The sequence below is a fragment of the Pinus tabuliformis genome, chromosome 7, assembly GCF_031772625.1.
Source record: "Pinus tabuliformis cultivar Carrire ecotype Pingquan chromosome 7, CPIR1, whole genome shotgun sequence".
Classification (NCBI taxonomy): domain Eukaryota; kingdom Viridiplantae; phylum Streptophyta; class Pinopsida; order Pinales; family Pinaceae; genus Pinus; species Pinus tabuliformis.
Window position 1 is genome coordinate 1938318552 of NC_142293.1, and position 19939 is coordinate 1938338490.

The following is a 19939-nucleotide window of genomic DNA, read 5'->3' on the forward strand; positions in this document are numbered from 1 at the left end:
GCCCACAACTGTCTCTTTCAGCTTTTTTTAGTTTCCTAAATTGTAGCACAGTTTACTATTTTTAGCAATTTTTTTGGTCCTGAACTTTCGGAGCCGTTTTGAGGCCCTAAACAATGTTTTTTGGGAAATCTGGGGGCAACATGGGTCCATGGACCCATGTGGGTCCATGGACCCATGTTGCTCTTCCCAAAGTGGAAGTGCTTGGATAGATCTTTCTAACGAGCTATTGTACGTGTCAGACGGAGATCGTATGCCAAAGTTTCGACACCAGGAAATTGATGTACCAATTTACCCAAACAGGGCCCACAATTTGGCGTTTCATCTTGTAGGGTTAGGTTTTGGGATGTGAAGGGTTTTACATTGTTTCTCAACAATAAATAATCCTTCGAGCCTCATTGTAACACAGTTCAGAGGCATGTAGCCACCACATATCTTCTCAGAGATAAGCTACCATAGCCCTAGCTGGTTTATTTCCATTTCTAGTTGTAAGCATATTTCAGTGTTTTTCATTAATGAAATGAAGCATTATTTTCGCTGCATCTTTGTGTATATGGTTATGTCTGTATTTTGTTGTGGTCCTGTTTAAATCTGAATCAAGGGTCCATTTCATGTTGTGATAAGGGCTCCTCTAACTACGGATTTAGGCCTTCACATGCTACTGGTTAGGGCCTCTTCAACTGCAGCTAAGATCACCTCCTTTAGGACTGCGGCTAGGGCAACATTAGTCCTTCCTTGACAGCAGATTAGGGCACAACTAAACAATAGCTTGAACTTCTTCTTTGGACTGCTACTAGGGCATCTTATTACAACGGCTAGACTTCCTCCTTGAGCTGTGAATATAACTCCCTCTTGACAACATATTGATCTCTTCTTACCTACAAAAAGATCTCCTCATAAGATTGTGGCTAGGGCTCTTTAGTTCTGCGTCTAGGGCTCTCTTAGAAGACCCTTTCTTCACTGTGTCTAGGGATTCTCCCTCTTGATCTCTCTAGCCACCAAACCCAAACGAGTGGAGAGAGATCTTAGGAGAAGTGTGTGTAAAAAATGACTTGAAGTCCTCTTCTATTTATAATAAATCATTGAGGATAAGTTGGGGTAATTTGGTTGCTGGCTGACCTTGAAAAATTGTCAAATAACATAAATAAATTCATATCTCCATGAATACATGTTGGAATCATATGATATTTAGATCAATCCTACACTTCTCGATGAGAGGAATCCAAGAAAAATTATCAGCTGCCATAGATAAGAAGACCCACATGGAGTTTGGCCCTAGTTGCCAATTTTAACACTCCCTCTCAACTAGGGAGAACTCCATCTACTAATCCATCTGTCAATCCATAATCTCTACCATTAATGCAATGCCCTACACTGCTATGCTCTACTAAACTATGAAGAAGAAGAAGTGATCGAGAATGTATCATACCATTCTCTATTGGCCTAAAGTCAGTCCCATAAAATAGTGTCTCATACCACTCTTACTGATCCGAAATCAGTTCCAACTAATCCCAGATCAATATCATCCTAGCATAGGAAGTACGGTAGTACATGATGCATCCATCGATAGTACTATGGTCCCTATCCTCATTTCCCTGCTCATTGGCCAGATGAGAGGTACTTCCCACGAGTCCCAAACTACATGGGTAGGATGTCCCAACAGGAGAAGGATGAACCACTCATCTTGCCTACATGTCGCCAGGGGTATCCCAGGGGAAGGCTGAACCACTCATCCTACCTACATGTCGCTAGGGGTATCCTAGGGGAAAGCTGAACCACTCACCCTGTACATAACAAATCACTAGGGGAAGGCTGAACCACTCAACCTATGATTGTGTCTCGGCAGGAGAAGGATGAACCCCTCATCTTGAATACATAGCAAACCACTAAGGGAAGGTTGAACCACTCACCCTATGGTTGTTAATCGCTCCAAGAAGTACCCCAAGCCCCCTCGGAGCTCCCAGAGCTCAATATCCATATCATATAAGACCCTCAGGAGAGGGTCTCTCCACAATTCCTAGTTGTTCTTGGAAAGTCAAGAATTTGACCTTTCCCAGGGGCTTCGTCTGAATATCGGCGAACTGCACATCAATCCCAATGTGATGGAGCCTTATTGCTCCTCGTTGTACCATATCCTAGATAAAGTGGTACCTAATGTATGTGTGCTGGGAGCAATCATGAAACACGGGGTTCTCTAATTATCAGATCCCACTCTGGTTGTCATAGAGGATCATGGTGGTATCCAGCACGTGTCCAAATAGCTCACTGAAGAGCTTCCCTAACCAGAGAGCTTCACTCGAGACCATACTCACAACTATGAATTTGTTAAAATTGGAAACTAGGGCCAAACTCCATGTGGTTCATCTTATTTATGGTAGTTGATATTTTTATTGGATCCCTCTCATCGAGAGGTGTAGGATTGATCTAAATATCATCCGATTCCGATAAGTATTCATGAAGATATGAATTTATTTGTGTTATGGGACAATTCGTCAAGGTCGGCCAACAACCAAATAACCCCCACGTGTGCTCAACGTTTTAATATAAAAGGAGGTGACTTGATAGTCATTAGAAAACACTTCACTCTTGATTTCTCTCCACTTGTTTTGGGTTTTAGTGGAAGAGAAGTCTAAGAGGAGGAAGCCCTAGACGCAGTAGGGAAGGAGCCTAAGCTTGAAGTCTAAACACAGTCCTAGAAGATGCCCTAGCAGGCAATACACAAGAAGAAAAGGAACTCGTTGGAGGCAAGGGAAGCTCTATCTTAGCCGCAACAAAGGAGAACTAAACAATGTGGTAATAGAGGTCTGTTTCATGGGTCTTTTGGAGGGCCGAGTTTGCTGTAAGGGAGGCTGAGGTAGCTCCCTAAAGGGTCGAGACAAGGGAAGGTTGTTTCAGCCTACGTAGAGGTGTTCTTGGGTGCTAAACTCATTGGTGAAGGGCAGTGTAGGCTGCTGTGGGTAGGCCGCAAGCCCTACGAGCTGTTTGGAGGGCAACGTAGGGTGTATTGAGGGTTGTCTATGCCCAAAACAACAGTGAAGGGAGCCACCACTTCTCCTTGGGTAGGTCGCAGGCCTTAACACCAAATCAAGGCATGCGTAGGACTGTCCAAGGGTATTAAAGTGCTCAGATCAGCAGCGTGGAGGCAGAGGATACTTGTGGAGGAAGTCGCAGTTGTTTAAGGGACTGTGTGGGTATGTTTTAGGGCTGACTTGGGCCATAGTGGTGCCCTAACTAGAACACAGTCATAACAACAATGGTGCAGGGTGAAACAGTGGTACATTGGTGCAGCAATGGTACATAGGAGCAGCAATGGTACTTGGTGCAACATTGGTACAACAATGGAAGCAGCAATGAGTACATGTTGTACAGTGCAACATAGTGCACATAGGAGCAACAATACATAGCATGATGTACAGTGTAGCATAGTGCACACAATAGTAGTGATAGTGTAGCATGGTGTAGATTAGTATTGTTGGACATTGGTGCAACAATGGGACAACATGGTAATGATGGACATATAGCAGCAACAAGAATGTATTGTAGCACTTGGATGATGAGGTATTGCAACAAAAGGATGATGAGGTATTGCAACATGCATTTGGGTGCAACATAGTGCAGCAGTACAATGATGGGTACAGTCATGATTAATGAAGCATGATGAGATGCAACATAGTGATGATGGGTGCATCATGGTGCAACATAGTCAGGTGCAACATGATGATGAGGTGCAACACAATGATAGGTGATGGAGTCACCTTGGAGAATTAGTTGAAGCAGCATGTCTTCAACCGAGTTTAGCTACCTCATGTATCATCTTCTTAGAGATGATCTATGCTCTTATTTAGATAAGTCAAAATGTTGAATTCTGTTGTATATGTACTATCTCTCTCTCTCTCTCTCTTGAGCTATTGAAGAACATATAAGAAGAATTGATCAAGGGTTTGCCGACATTAGGGTTTGTCCCTAGCTAGCGCCACATCTTGTGTCCTCTTGTCTTGGCTTTTCTTCTCCGATTTATGTTTATGTTCTATATTCAATTTACTATTATGCTGATGTGATTGCTAATTTTGAAAATATATTGAGCTAATTGTGAAAATTGAAATAAATTTCTCTAAGCATAGAACATACCCAAAACTTAACAGAATCTGGCCTCAGCAGTGCTCAAAACAACCGACTTCTGCTTCCTTCTCATCCAGGATATCGAAGCAGAACCCAAAGAGAAAAAACACTCAAAAGTGCTTTTTCAATCCTCCACACTGCTTGCCCAATCAGCATCAGAATAACAATGCAGCCTGACAAATCTAGTAGTGTATCTCAGTCCATGAGTGATTGTGCCCCGAAGATATCTCGAAAGGTTCTTGGCACCAATCCAATGTGAATGATGAGGCTCAACAATATGTTGGCTCAACATGCTAACTGCAAAACATATATCTAGACAAGAGTTCACCATGAACATCAATGCTACTATGAGTTGATGAAACTCAGTGGCATTTCCCAAATCAGGTTCGGAAACACTACCGCATAACTTCTTAAATTTAAGCTCCATTGGGTAATCACAGGCTTGCAATCCACCATTTGAAATTTGAAATCCAACTCCCTCTTACTTTTGTAATGAGAGGGCATGTACTTGTCAGAATGAGGTACTCCACATAAAGTATCAGAATGAGAGATCTATCATCCACAACCTTAAAGCAATAGTTTGGATCGTCTTCACTCCTAGTGAATCTCAGCTTCATTAGATAGCTATCAATCCTCTCATTCCAAGCCCAGGGTGCTTGCTTCAAACTATAGAGAGCTTTCTTCAACCTGCATACACGAGATTCTTAATCATCAATCTCGAACCCCTTGCATTGTTACACATCTGTAGTCTTGCTATTACATGAGGGGAATGGTCCCCTTGTAAGATTTCCTTCGGTACATCTCGGACATGTACCTTCATGCTCTACTTTGAATTCAGGCATCCCTGTCACCATCTGTCTCATATCGGGTAGGGCCTTACAATGAAGATGGGCAGACCTCCGATGACATTGAAGAGATGTGGCACACAACATGGTCCCCAATGGACTTACTGCAACTTGATACAAAGTTCCAACCCTGAACCCAAGAGTAAAATCATTTTTAAAATTCCTTTTCCAAACACGTACCTTTCCATCGATGAATGCCACCTTGTAACCTTTGTCTTCCATTGTCAAAATGGACACCAGGTTCTTCTTGAGATCAGGTACATATAGAACTTTGTGTAAATGAATTGTGTTCCCCTGATTCAATTGAAGGGTAACATTCCCTACACCCTTTATGGGATAGGGTGTAACATTCCCTACACCCTTTTAGAATGGCTCCACAGGCCTGCGAAAACCTTGTTTGAGGAAAGTCCACCCATAAACAAGCCCAAATCACTCCAAACCTTGACACCTGCTCCTTGGCACTCCTGGATTGCAATTCGGTCACCAAAACAACCCTAATAGGCCCTCAAATCCTCACTAGTTTCCCTCCTTTTCCTGTGGCCAATACAAAATAGGTCTCCTTCCTTCAATGAGCTCTTCTTGTGTTGTGTTGCTCACTTTGGATGAGTGAAATGACACTCTAATCACCTAATATTTATATCCAATATGAGGGCTCCAACAAAACTTCATCATAGGGCTTGAAAAGCTGTCATAAGGCTTATTAACATCAAGTCGACCTTGACCTTGTGCCACCATGCCCACACATAACTTTCAAAAATTCATAACTCCATTTCTACAACTCAGAATCAGATGTTTTTTGATGCGTCAAATTCGTCTCAATGAGTACTATCATCCTCATCCATCACATGTCAAAATGTGTCCATGGTTTTTGCCCAAATAACAATGGGTGCAATGTGAAAATTCCTAAACTCGGAATCCCTACTACAACAACTGATTAAGCTTCTCCTATTTGTTAATTATTGAACAAATTATTCACTACTTCCTACAACAAATATTGAAACTAATACACTGCAACCTTCCCTTAATTAAATTATATGCGGAAACAAGACATTGAGCAAGAAAGAAAATACAACACAATGACATCGTTATTTTTGGACAAATGTCCCTGGAAAAACCCAATGCGGGAAAACTGGTGCAGCAACACTAAAGGTTTTTATTATCAAGCAGTAGTAATTTTTGAATACAATCTCTGGATGCCTTCCCGAAAATCCAGTTACAGAGAATATCACTGAGAGAGAGAATTGTGAGATTACCTCACACTATATTGGAAATCCCGACTAATTCAACCCTTGAATGAACAAACCCTAGTTGCCTCTGTGTTAGCCCAATGTCACACTATCTAGGGACTGTGTCACTCTCCCCGGCTAATCGATTTGCCTCTGAGATTCAAATTTTTCTCTCCCGGACTCACACCTCAGCTTCTAGTTTTTGAAATCGAACTCTCCAACAAATTTATGGATTCCCTCTAGGCTTTTACGTTGCCTCTGTGTGGTCCTGCTTGGCCCTGCATCAACCTCACTAGCTCTGCACTGCCTCTGCTGTATCTTTCTCTACCTTCTGTGCTGAGTATTCTCTGACTAGGAAAGATTTCCATTTGGATAATATCCCTGCCCCTCACTGCAAAAATCTCACTTCGAATTTCTCTTTGGCAACTGCTCCGCTTTAGAAATTCGATCTTTTGAACTCTACTCGATGTGTTCTCCAAGTGCCCATCAAGCCTCCTCTTATAATCCTCTCTTTGATCAGTCAACAACCCAGATTAGATTCTAATCAATGGCTAGGATCATATTGACTTGATCTTCGTCTTCTTCTAGAAGCTTCACCCATATTTTAGATTAATACCCATTAATTATTTTAATTTCTTAAGTTTATACTTAGGGACCCATTAAAAATAATTAATTATTTTAATAAAACTGTCTCTGGGTGGAATTTCCCAAAACAATTTCTGTGTATTGGAGAATGCATGTGTCTAAGCCCCTCACTGCAAATTTTGAGACTTAGAGCACATCTGATGCTACCAGAAATCAACACTCCCTCTTAGCGAGGAATGTGCTCTAGCAATGCACCCTGCTGGAGCATCACCCTGTTCCGTAACATCTCCTTCTAAGTTGCTAATGTCCAAAATCCTATCCACCAACTACTATGCAAATGCTGCATCTGTACTGTTGTTGACCCTGCCACTACCAAAATTGCATCTGTACTACAACTCCCTCTAAAATTTTGCATCCATGCTATTATTGGCCTTGCCACTGCCAACACTGCATCTGCACTGCATCCTTCTCCAACTTCTGTTGCTACTGCATCAAAAATGGAAAAGCATCCCAAATACTAAACTAACTGTGTTCAGCATGATGCATCTCGTTGCTGGATTCTGACTACTACTAGTTTGGAGGATGATGAATCTCGTTCATTGCAAGACCACTATTCATATCCTATAGTGATGTCTTTATTTCAGGGCATCCTCAATTCCTTGTGCACTAACAGGATCCAGAGGTCTTCGTCATGCCCCGCATTGACGGGTGTGCAATCCAACACAATTGCCAATGTACCTGATAAAACATCAAATAAAATAGGATTAATTATTGGAATAATTAACTCACAAACATATTCTGCTTCAAAAGAGAAAAACAACCATGTAATGCTCAAGGTAAAATTTTAGTTAATGAGCAAGGAACATTCTGCATATAAGTGCCCTATCATTATTCCTTCTGGAATAGATAATCCACCATATATCCACTTTCTATCATGTCAGGGTTCTAATGTTGGGCAAGTTTCAAAATAGGATGCTGTCATATCTACCATAGGAGGTCATAATATAGTGGTTCTCAGTGCCTTAGATGTTGCTATGCTTAGACAAGATATAGTGTCCTCATACTATTGTAACTAATGCACATAATAGCATTGGGAAAAGCACTCAAGATGTTGGTTTCATCTCGTCAATGAAGCACCTCTTTGCTACTGAAAACCACCTCTTCACAATGCCCTTTTGTTGGTATCTTTTCTGTAGTGTCTTTCATGGCAGCATCCTCCAACAGCTATTGAAAATGCTGACATATGTCCTGAAAAGTGCACCGTCTTGCTATTTAGGGTTAGATCTCTTTACTTGAAACCTTTGACTCATGCAATATTCATACCATTGAACATCTCGGGCCATTGAAATTGTCTGCAGTAAAATTGGTTCCCAGGACATAGTTCCATCAAGTATTACATCATGACCTTTTTAAGGTGGTGACCAAAAGAGATGTTGTTGCACCAGTGAACACTTATGCGCTAGTTTAGAAGTTTCCAACAAATCATCATGCCCATAAGAATTCAAAGCTTGATAGACAACATATTTCTTCTTGAATGCATCTGCCTCTATTACCACTGCATTTCTTGACCAGAATAGCCTTTAAGAATATCTTTGACTACAATACTTTTTCCAAAACCCATTCCACCCCTAGTGAGAAGAAGCACAAATCTTCTCACTATGGGCATCCACCAACACTGCTACATTCATCTTAATAGTAATCCTTTAATGATTCACAATGGATTTCATTATGTCCAACAGAGTAGAAAATCACATATATATGTTGAGTCTTTATAGCCAATTTAAAACGTTGTTTTTTTTAACAATATTGAACTAGTTCAAGAAAGCAGCTTTTAGAATGCTTGATAACCATAATCCCCCAATCTTGATTATTTGGAACGCTGCTTAACATTCTAAAATCTTGTTGACCATAAAATCCTAATAGAAATAATGCATATTTTCATAAAGGATTTTATCCAGTGGCAGAAAACATGATAAACCAGAGCTTCTGTGAATTGAAGTTACCATGTAGAACCTGGTCAATAATATATTTAGAAGGCTCCCAATGAAATGCAAAGTAGCTAAGAATGCAGTTGTCTAACTCATGTAGAAGTTGAGCATAAAGCGGTTGGATCTCCTCCTTAGTACAAATACTGGAAAGATATGCATAGAGGACCTCCTGACTCTTAGCAAAACCACTCTTATCTCCCCTAAAATACTCATAGTGGTTGCATTTTCTTTTCTAGGAAAAGTAATCCCTTGCAATATTAAGCCTGCATTCCTCATTATTGGGGGAAACGGAGAGGCTAATGATCTGACTATAGGAATGCCTCATTTATGTTCCCAATACTACAACAAAGCTTTGTCTCTGACTCATGAACATAAGATATAAATCCTTGATTTTCTCAAAGGAATATGGCAAGGATCTCGTATCCACTGCCCTAGGAGGAGAGAAGGAGGGATATATCATCATGCAGTAACTTGCTAACAACTTGAAAGATCCTGCTTCTTAGAGTATTGAGTTAGTCTCAATCTAAAGCTCTCCAAATACCCATCTTGAATATCAAGATGATTGTTAATTCTTGCACATGATATGTGATCAAATATAGTTACTATTGTAGGCATCACATGAGCAGATTCAACAACACACTCTACTCCATCTCTGGAAACTAAAAGCCCTATATAAGCCAGAATGTTGCCACCCAAGGAGTACCTCTTGTTTATTTCCATATATTTTATCCACGATGCAATAAAAGGCTATTCCCATAGCTGATAAGCTCAACCATTCAGTGGCTACTATAACGTCGTGAATTGCTGCTCAAAGTTTTTCTAGTGTAGTTGTTGTCTTTGCAGTAGTATGAACATGAACTCCAGAAATACCTACTATTTTCCCAAGGGTAATTCCCTTCGAAGCTGTAGCTAGAAATTTCGTAGGAGGAAAAACTCTTTCTGATGCAACCACTATAAATATCTTTTGTTTGCAGTAGGCCAAGTTTCATAATAATAGGAACTTTAAGGGTGACCATCTTTGTTATATTTGGAATAGGTTCATATTTCTATTTGTGGATTTCAGTGATCAGTTTTGGGCTCTGCCGTGAAACAATAGACATAATTGATGGCATAACAAATACCTGGGTTAGTTGATGTGAGATAAATCATATTACAAACCAATTGTTTGTATATCGTCTCATTTGTCAGCTTTAAAACAATATAGGTTGGCGATTTCAACTCAACCTCCATCAATATTGTAACATATTTTCAACCCACCATATGGAAATTTTCCAACCAAGTTTTGGTATATATATATTTTTAATATAGAACAATGCATTTCTCGAGGCACACCCTAACCTATAATTCATTTTTTAAGATAAGAATGCCATGGACAAGAACCATCAAAATCCAATGTTATTTTATACCACAGCCAAAGGCTAAGTGATATTATGATTTTTCTATTTCTATCTTGCATGTGTACTGGAACAACATGCATTTGCACCTTAATATTGCTTGATAATCCTTTGACTCCATCTCTACAGTGATTCCAGCATCATTAAAAATTTCACCCCTGTCAAACAGTGCATCATGAAGCTTGTAAACTTGCTGCAATTAGTCCCTTTCATATATCCATGAGTCAATATATTATATAATGTACGTGGCACAATTTGGAGACAAACCCATTCTAAGCATATGATCCAAAGGTTCTTTGGCTGGCCCACAGAATACTTATAAGTTATAGTCCTTTAATTTACCATATAAATATGCTAAATAGATGAACCTGTCTTTTTGAAAGTTTGGAATCCTCTTCCTTCAAGGCTTGATGAAACTGGGTAGCTCTCATACAATTCTGGAAAAATCATCCCAGTATTGCCACAACAAAGTCTCATTGCCATTTGGCTCCAGAGCATAAAACAATTTAGCCTTTTCATCTCTACCTCCAAATATACCTTTGTCACCATTCTTAAATGTAAACAACTTGCTAAAAAAACCACATCATCCTTACGCAACATTTTGATAGTTTGAGTCACTTGATTCCTCTGGAGTCTGAATACTCTCAGCCAGCAAACCACATGATGAGGCAATTAGGAAGAACATTCTCACACTCGTTATAACCAAAGATGTTTATGCCACGTTGAATATCCAAAGATCTTATGACAATGTCACATATACTCGGACAACATCTGCTTTGAGCTTGTAATTTTGTCTTGCTCTTACATACATGATTTTTGCCATAGAATTCGAAGCATTTGTTTAAAAAGAAACCTTCTGTCTATTAGAAATGCAAATGGTTCTCTTATAGGAAGACAAATTGTTTATGACAATATGTCTATCAGTTGGGTAGTTCCCAAGGTATTTGCTTTCCTTGTCAAAGGTCAGGTCACCTATTTTAGCACTGAGGGTTGCTAATTCTTTATCCTATTGATGATGCTCATGCATATGATAGGAATCTTATTTCTATGTATATGTAACAATATTATTAATTTGCTTAGCTATAGAATCCAATGAGTTGTCCAAATAAGCCTTTTCACAACATTTTCTTCCATCCTTTTTATCTATTACATGGCTTCCTTTGCCAGCTCCATTGCTATTTCTTAACACTCTTGTCAACTATCATTTTTGTAGGGAATTTCTTTACAAATTCTTCCGAATGGTGTTGGACAAGAGACTTAATCAAATGTTTTCCTCCCACTCTTAATATACTTTTGGTGTTTGTGGGTGTGATTTGTCTCCAGTGAAGAAATTATAGGTCTTTCTTTTTATCTCAATCAAGCTGCACTCTGTCATCTTTTTGTTGTTCCTATATTTAATCATTTTCCTGACCTTTTGTATGTCATCCCACCTAGCAGCCTCTGTGTAGATGTTGGATAGAAGCACATAATAAGTATCATTTGTGGAGTCCAAATTTATAACATGTTCAGCCACGCGTTCTCCAACTTCTTCATTGAAATTTATTGCATAGGAAGCAAGTTAGATGCTTAGGTCAAAACTTGTGTTATAGCTCTCTATATAAGGGATTCGTCTCATTGTATTAATTCAAGAATACACCACAGTTTTGTACACAATACATAGACTGGACCGAACTATTTCTTGCATTTGATGCCACAGAGCTAAGCTTGTGTCTAGATCCTCAAGATCTATTTTCAACATAACACTTTTCAACACTTTGTCAAGTATGCGAATTCCAAAAAAAAAAAAAATCAGATAGTGCTGGCCTCAGAAATTTAGATCAGAAGTTAAGCATCAAAACGCTTGAGCGAAACATTGTCATGACAGAGGACTTCACAAGAATGGAACTAGTGTGCCCGAGATCATTCAGAAGTATATGAGTTCTGGAACAGAGATTGAATACGAATGTTAGCACTCAGGTCTGCAAATTAGTGCGTATGCCAAACAATTGTTGGAGGTAGCAATATTAGCATACAGGTTTGTAAATTAGTGCGACATTATATACAGGCCAACTTCCAAAAATTAAGTTGTCTTTGCACAGTAGACTTCCCTGGATAAGGGGTTGAGCCATACCATAGAGACCATAGAAGTGTGTGTCCAAAAGTCTGAAATAGTCCATTGAGTAAACTAGATCGAACCAAAGAAAAAAAATAAACCCAAAACAATCATTAACACTTCAGCATATCCACTTCAGAATTGCATTGAAATTTCAGAACTAGTGAATATCTATGTCAACAAGGCCGCAGAGATTGAATACTTGATAGAGCTGCTTCATGTGTAGTGTAGTATTTCAGGGGGGCCAGCAGCTAGATCTCTAGGATGATTACTTGGCCGTAGAGACTTGTCATAATTGCGTTCACTCCTGCTTGGTCTTGTCCTCGACTTGGCTCTGATACCATGTTAAATTTAGGATCACATGTTCTTTGCGGAAGACATAAGCTTCAATATCTCATTAGCCCAATTATTAACTTATTAGCTAAGAGATCCTTGTAACTTCCTTAAAGAAGATAACCTTTGAAAGGATGACAATCAAGCTTTCCAGAGTTCATATCTGTCTTGTTCACAACTTCGATTGTGAACAAGACTGTAACACTGTCATCAATTTATAGGTACAGTAACGTATCACCATTGCTACTAAGCAGTACCGATGTCATACATAATGTTGGACCATAAATAGTGGTGAGCTTGAGGTGACATACATAGAATAGTACCACGTACATATAACTGTGAGGGAACCAAGAAAGATCACTGCTCAGGATTCTATTTATTTTTTTTACTTTTATGATAGCTTCAGATCTTGCAAACTTCCAAGAGGACCACTTCTTCTTGAGAGATGACTTCAGTAGAATTCCTATTTTGCTACTTGATGCTGGGTATAGAAGATTTCAGGGAGACTAATTCTCCTCAAACTGAGAAAGGATTGTCTTTGCAAAAATGAAATGCTTCCACTGCTTGTGACCAAAAATTTATTGAGGTCTATTTCTGGGATCACAATGAACCTACTGTAAATCAACATCTCCATAGGTTGACTCACCTGATATAAGCAATTTGAATTGTGAATATATATATATATATATATATATATATATATATATATATATATATATATATATACTTCTGGGATCACAATGAACGTACTATAAATCAACATCTCCACAGGTTGACTCACCTAATATAAGAAGTTTGAATTGTGAATATATATATATATCTATATCTATATATATATATATATATATATATATATATATATATATATATATATATATATATATATATATATATATATATATATATATATATATATATATATATATGTGTGTGTGTGTGTGTTGATCAGGTCACTGTAGGAAGTGCAAGATTCATAATATCAGCACATATTCTTATCACTGCATTAGTCTCCATATATCTTACTGCCCTCATCTAGGAAAGCCACTGACATTAGAATTTATGAGGTTAAAATAGATTATTGTCTAGAATTTAAGTCACTGTTATGAGTTTTTTTGAGTGTTACTGTCCATATGACATATACATCGCTAATACCTTATTCATTGTGTCATGGCTAATATAGGACGACCAAGAATTTCCATTAACAAAGTCTAGAGTGCAGGTCTGGAGGATACATACAAGACTTAGATAAGCCATACCTTAGAAAAATACGAGCCTTAAAGAATCACATTTGGGTTTGAACAGACTTCTTGAGAAGGTGCATATAGAGGCGATATGTAGTCATAGTGAGTTACTGCCACACCATTATAGATCCATTTTGATGAGCCATAGACCATAGAAGAATGAATATGCTGAAGATATCGTGGACAGAGGTATAACGAGGCATTGCTAATACAATGATGCCAAATATAGCGATGCCTGTAGCTTTCTTTTGAGGAAATAAAATGTTGCCTGAAGTGAACCCATAATTTCCAAGGTTAAGTGTGAATGCCAATTCCTCTTTCAGGTCCATTACTGCAATTCAACAATGCCTTTTTAATGTTCACCTTCAATCAAATTCTTATATACTCTGCCCTCAAAACCACACATTCGGGGAGCTATCCATTCACTTGTGTGGAAACAAAAGCAATTTAACTTCAGGCTTTGCTAGATTGTCTCTAGATTTTCAGGTTCCTCTAATAAGTGGTCAACATCGTACCAAAGGACTGATAAAAAATACACTATAACCTTGAGTAGGTCTAGAATAAATGTGGCCCTTGCAGTCATATACCAGCAAAATAGTGGATTGCACCAACATAAATACACCATTAGAAGGTTCTATTACATCTGATGTGTCATTATATAGGGCTGCTAATTTTTTGTTACAAATCTAGGCTTATTTTCAGCAACATCTATCTTTAGTTTACTTGTGATCTATCTTTAGTATCAACTAACTTATATAGTTCTTTGTAGATGCAATTTCAAAGGAGCTTGGTCCATATTATCAAATGGACAAAAGAAATTGGATGAAATTGAAAAACAGGTATAGTTTGTGTATTTGATTATTCATTGTGATATGCAAAAAATGTATCAGTGGTAACTTGTGCTCAATAAAATTTATATGACTTGAAACTGGTTATGTGTAGGACACTAAAAGAATATAGAGATGGGGTTGAGGAATTCTTAAAGTTTGCCGAGGAGCATTCAAGGAATAAGATGTCCACAAAATGTCCATGTAACAAATGTGGCATAGTGAAAGTACAAACATTTGATAAAGTACGAGAGCACTTGATTTGTGATGGTATAATAGAACAATATAACATTTGGTATTTGCATGGAGAGAGCATTCCTAGTCAGGTATCTTGAAAAAAATTGAATTGATCTAGTTTCAACCTTATATGTTTTACAGTAAAGATATCACTTATTTTTATATGTGAAAACTCCAATTTTTTTTCTTTGTCTCCTTTAGATTCCATCTATTATTGATAAGGACATGCAACATTCTGAAAATGAGCCACATGAAGTTCTCAAGCATATTTCATCTCAACTGGTAAGCCATTTCATATTAGTCAAGGGCCCTATTTGACTAGGTTGACCAAATGCTATTGATTTTAATTTTCATAAAAACCATAAAATTATTAACATAAATTTTAATTTTCTTATTAATAGGGCTATGAACATGTTGTGGAACATGATTATGATAATCAGGTTGATGAGCATGAAACATTGTTTAAGAACAATAGTGAACCTCTAAATGATGATGATGATGCAACCATTGTCGGTGATCAAATGCTTGAAATGGTGAATGATGTCAATCGATGTCTTAATCAAAACATCAATGAGGGTTGTGATAATGAGGGGTTGGCATCAACAAATGTACTAAATGAACTTAATGAATATAAGAAGCTTATTGAAGATGCCAAGAGGCCATTGTACCCAGGTTGTGTTGACTTCACAAAACTATCAGCCACTGTAGAATTCTACAATCTGAAAGTGAAGAGTGGATGGTCTGATACAAGTTTTGACCAAATGTTAAAATTGCAAAAAGATGTGCTTCCTAAAGATAACACACTTCTAGATTCTACATATGTTGCAAAAAAGTTGATAAAATCATTGGGATTAAACTATGATATGATACATGCATGTCCAAATGATTGCATTTTATATCGAGGAAGTTATGAAAGTAAATATCAATGCCCAACATGTGGAAAATCTCGATGGAAGGTGGATGCTCAATCTCAAAAGGTGCAGAAAGGTGTTCCAGCCAAGGTGTTAAGATATTTTCCCATAGCACCAAGGCTAAAAAGAATGTATAGGTATGATCTTGAACACTATAATTTTATTCAAGTTTTCCCCTTCTTGTATTATCTTTACCATTTGTTGTAGTGTTATTATATGATAATATATTATATAAATGATAAAAATATTTTTCATTATAGCTCTACAAACATGTCACAAAAAATGAGGTGGCATCATAAGAATGTAAGCAGTGATGGTTAAATGTGCCACCCTGTTGATAGCCCAGCATGGAAAACTATTGATGACAAATGGCCTAGTTTTTCTAATGAACCTCGCAATGTACGACTTGCAATGGTAGTAGATGGATTTAATCCTTTTGGAGACTTGAGCAGCACATACAGTGTTTGGCCTATAGTGTTAGTTACATACAATCTTCCACCATGGTTGTGCAAAAAAAGGAATTTTTGTATGCTAACATTGTTAATACCTGGTCCCAAGCAACCAGGTAATGACATTGATGTGTATTTGGAACCCTTGGTAGATGAACTAAAGGAATTATGGGACCAAGGGGTATGGACATATGATGCTTATAGTAAGACATGCTTTAACATGAAGGAAATTCTTATGTGGGTGATCCATGATTTTCCTGTTTATGGGAATATGGTTGGTTGCACAACAAAAGGCTATAATGCATGTCCCATATGTGGGAGGAACATAGAATCAGAGTACCTCAATTGTAGTAGGAAATGTGTGTACATGGGAAATAGGAGATTTCTTCCTCAACATCATAAGTTTCGCTCACAAAAGGCACCATTTAATGGGAAGGAGGTGCATCGTTATGCCCCTCCAATTGTAAAAGTATCAGATATTTTGAAGGAAACAAAAGGAAAGGAAGCAATTTGGGGGGAGATTGAATCAAATAAAAGGAAAATAAACAATAAAACAGGTGAAAAGACTAATGTTGTGGTGTGGAAGAAACAATCAATTCTATTCAATCTACCATATTGGGAGGTATGTCGACCCATCAACCATGCCTAATTATTGGACGCAACTTGCTTAGTTGACCTCATTGTGATTAGATTTCTTGGTTGAATTTATTGTTTATCTATTTGTCCATATTAAATATTGTTATGATATTCTTGATGTGTTGGAATGTAGAAACTCCTAATACGCCACAATTTAGATGTAATGCATGTGGAGAAGAATGTGTGTGAAAGCATTTTTGGAACTTTTTTGGATATAAAAGGGAAGTCCAAAGATGGAAAGAAATCACGTGATGACTTGCAAAAAATGGGTTTGAGGAAATCACTATGGCCAGAATTTAAAGGACAAAAAGTGTTCCTTCCACCTGCACCACATACTCTTTCAAAGAAAGAGAAACATACCCTATGTCATGTTTTTTTCATGTTAAAGGTGCCAGATGGTTACAACTCTAATCCAAAAAATCATATATCTATGGAAGATCTTAAGTTCCATGGTATGAAAGCACATGATTTCCATGTTCTAATGCAACAACTCCTCCCAGTGGCTTTGCGTCATGTGTTGCCAATTGTTGTCCGAAAGACGCTTTGTAAGCTTTGTTACTTTTATAGGCAAATCTGTGCAAAATCAGTTTCAATAGAGTGTCTTGACAAGTTGGAAAATGATATTGTGGAGACATTGTGCTTTCTTGAAAAGTACTTTACTCCTTCATTCTTTGATATAATGTTGCATTTGAATGTACATTTGGTACGTGAGCTTCGATATTGTGGCCTGGTTGCATATAGATGGATGTACCCCTTTGAGAGGTACATGAAACTTTACTTTTTATCAAGAAAAACAACAAGATGAATTTTTTTGAAAGCTTTTGACATTACTTAATTATCTTTTTTTCATTTTGTAGGAACATGAAAGTATATAAGAGTTATGTTAAGAACAAAAATAGGCCTGAAGGATGCATTTCTGAAAGCTATACTGTGGAGGAATCAATAAAGTTTTGTGGAGGATACTTGAAAGGTATGGAAGCTATTGGATCCACACATGGTCAAAATGAAGTGTGGGATGAGGAAGTTGAAGAAGTTATCCTTGATGGAAAGCCATTATCTGCTCCAATTCCTTCAGAACTAGATGACATTAGTTGGGAACAAGACCATAGGTGGGTTCTATTTCACACAAACAAAGTTGATCCATGGATAGAGTAAGTAACATATTTGGCCTGTAATTTTTTGTTTTTTTGTTTATGGTTTAACAAAACATAGATCCATGGATAGATTAACATATTTGACCTTTAAAAATATTTTATTCATATTTTATCAAAACACATTAACCACCATATCTATTGTCCATAATTGTTGAATTAGGATGCACAAAATCGAGATTGCCAACTCAATTACCCAAATGAAAAAAGATGAAGCTCTATTGCAGAAACTCCACACCCATAATTTTACTAGTTGGTTTAAACAACAGGTAACAATATTATTTATATTATAAGTGTACTTAAAAATCAGTATATGGGAATATTGTCATGTAGGAAATTAAATATTTTTCAGAGGTTGAATGTATGAATTTTAACTACATTTAAAAATCTAAAACTATACAGGTGGAAGGAGATGGAAAGGTGTTTGATGCACTTAAATGTCTAGCGGGTGGCCCTAGGAAATTTGTGAATAAGTACAAGGGATTCCTAATCAATGGTTATAGACTCCATACAAAAAGCATAGAGAATGAGAGAACCACCCAAAATAGTGGTGTGTGTATGGAAGCTCAAACAATGATGAGGTCAAGTTCCAAAGATGCAAACCTTGTACTTCAAAAGAAAACATTTTATGGAGTGGTAGAAGAAATAATTACATTGGACTATTTTTGTATGGAGTACACATTGTTCAAATGTAATTGGATTGATGTATACAATAAGAGAGGGATCAAAACTAATGATTTGGGTTTTACAATGGTGAATATAAAGAAATGTTTAAGTCAAAATCATTGGCAAGATGATCCATTTATTCTAGCATCGCAAGCTAAACAAGTATTCTATGTACAAGATCCAGTTGAGACTGACTGGTATGTAGTGTTAACATGTCCTCCAAAAGGATTGAGAAGTAATACATCATATGAACCCAAGTATGCATATTTGTCACAGGTTGTAGACTTTCAAGAAAAAAAATTTGTAAGTGAAGAACATATTGATGATCTCGATGTCAACGTTGACGTGAATGTGGATTATGTCTGTTCAGATTGTGAAGGAATATGGTTGAATATTAAGAAATAAAGATATCGATTTTGCTATTTTGTTTCGAGAACTCCAAAATTGATATTTGGTTATGTTGAAGCCCCAAAAATCGGGCCCACAACAAGAGGGATACCCACCCAGTCCAGACCTTGGTTAGCAGCTCCTTTTCCGTTTGGTATAGTGGGTCCGACTGGAGATATGGGACCAATTTCCCAATTTAGGTGTGTGTGTGTGTTGGATTGATATTTCTCTTTCCAACAGTTTCTAAATGGAATACGTTTACTCTAACTCTAATATAATAATATGGAAATTGTATTCTAATAAGCAGAAATATCTAAATCTACACTAACCCGGGGTGTAATCTTTCCTTTATGCGATCTAAAATGATTTCAAATAACAACTGGTAATAAAGATCATTCAAATGTTATGAGAAAAAAGTCAATAAATATGAACCACTTCGTATAAAAAGTTATATGAAACAGTTGTGAAAAACATATCGCATAGTAAGCTACTCATACATTAAGCATAAATAAATAGCTATCACCATACAAAAGTGCGAAATGATAACTCAGGCATTCATACATCAATATATAAATAACTGAACGTGAAAATTACTTTAACGCAAGGGCGGAAATAGTTAAGAGATAGAAATACCATTTATAACTAGTCCTACTCATGAGCTTCAAGCAAAAACGATTTATCTCTTCTTGATCAAACATCCACTAAGAGTACAAAAGTGCAACATCAGTAGTAGATATCAAATGCAAACATCAATAAATCCTGTTCCATTCATTCATCAAAACCTCCTCAGGGGGTACAGAAGTGCATGTTCTGGGGATAAGTTTTTGATAAATTTCAGGACCCTTTTCTAAATGC

At 37.4% G+C, this 19939-nt stretch overlaps 1 protein-coding gene and 1 long non-coding RNA gene across 2 annotated transcripts in view; both read left to right on the forward strand.

Moving 5' to 3' along the window:
• Positions 1-14967, forward strand: part of LOC149256236 (uncharacterized) — a 75130-nt gene extending 60163 nt beyond the window's left edge. Inside the window, exons 2-3 of the long non-coding RNA XR_016266453.1 lie at positions 14590-14659; positions 14763-14967. This is a non-coding gene — a long non-coding RNA (uncharacterized LOC149256236). The remainder of the gene's footprint in view (positions 1-14589; positions 14660-14762) is intronic.
• A 142-nt stretch (positions 14968-15109) lies between these two features.
• Positions 15110-18035, forward strand: LOC149256237 (uncharacterized). The gene is made up of 5 exons (XM_089455277.1): positions 15110-15166; positions 15286-15932; positions 16137-16866; positions 17014-17642; positions 17738-18035. The coding sequence occupies exons 1-5, from the start codon at positions 15110-15112 to the stop codon at positions 18033-18035; spliced, it is 2361 nt and encodes a 786-aa protein (XP_089311403.1).
• The last annotated feature ends 1904 nt before the right edge of the window (positions 18036-19939 follow it).

Coding starts and splice junctions, on each gene's coding strand:
- LOC149256237 (XM_089455277.1), top strand. CDS start 15,110: ATGCAACATTCTGAAAATGAGCCACATGAAGTTCTCAAGCATATTTCA. Junction 15,933..16,136: donor AGGCTAAAAAGAATGTATAG/GTATGATCTTGA, acceptor CCCTGTTGATAG/CCCAGCATGGAAAACTATTG. Junction 16,867..17,013: donor TCAATCTACCATATTGGGAG/GTATGTCGACCC, acceptor GTTGGAATGTAG/AAACTCCTAATACGCCACAA.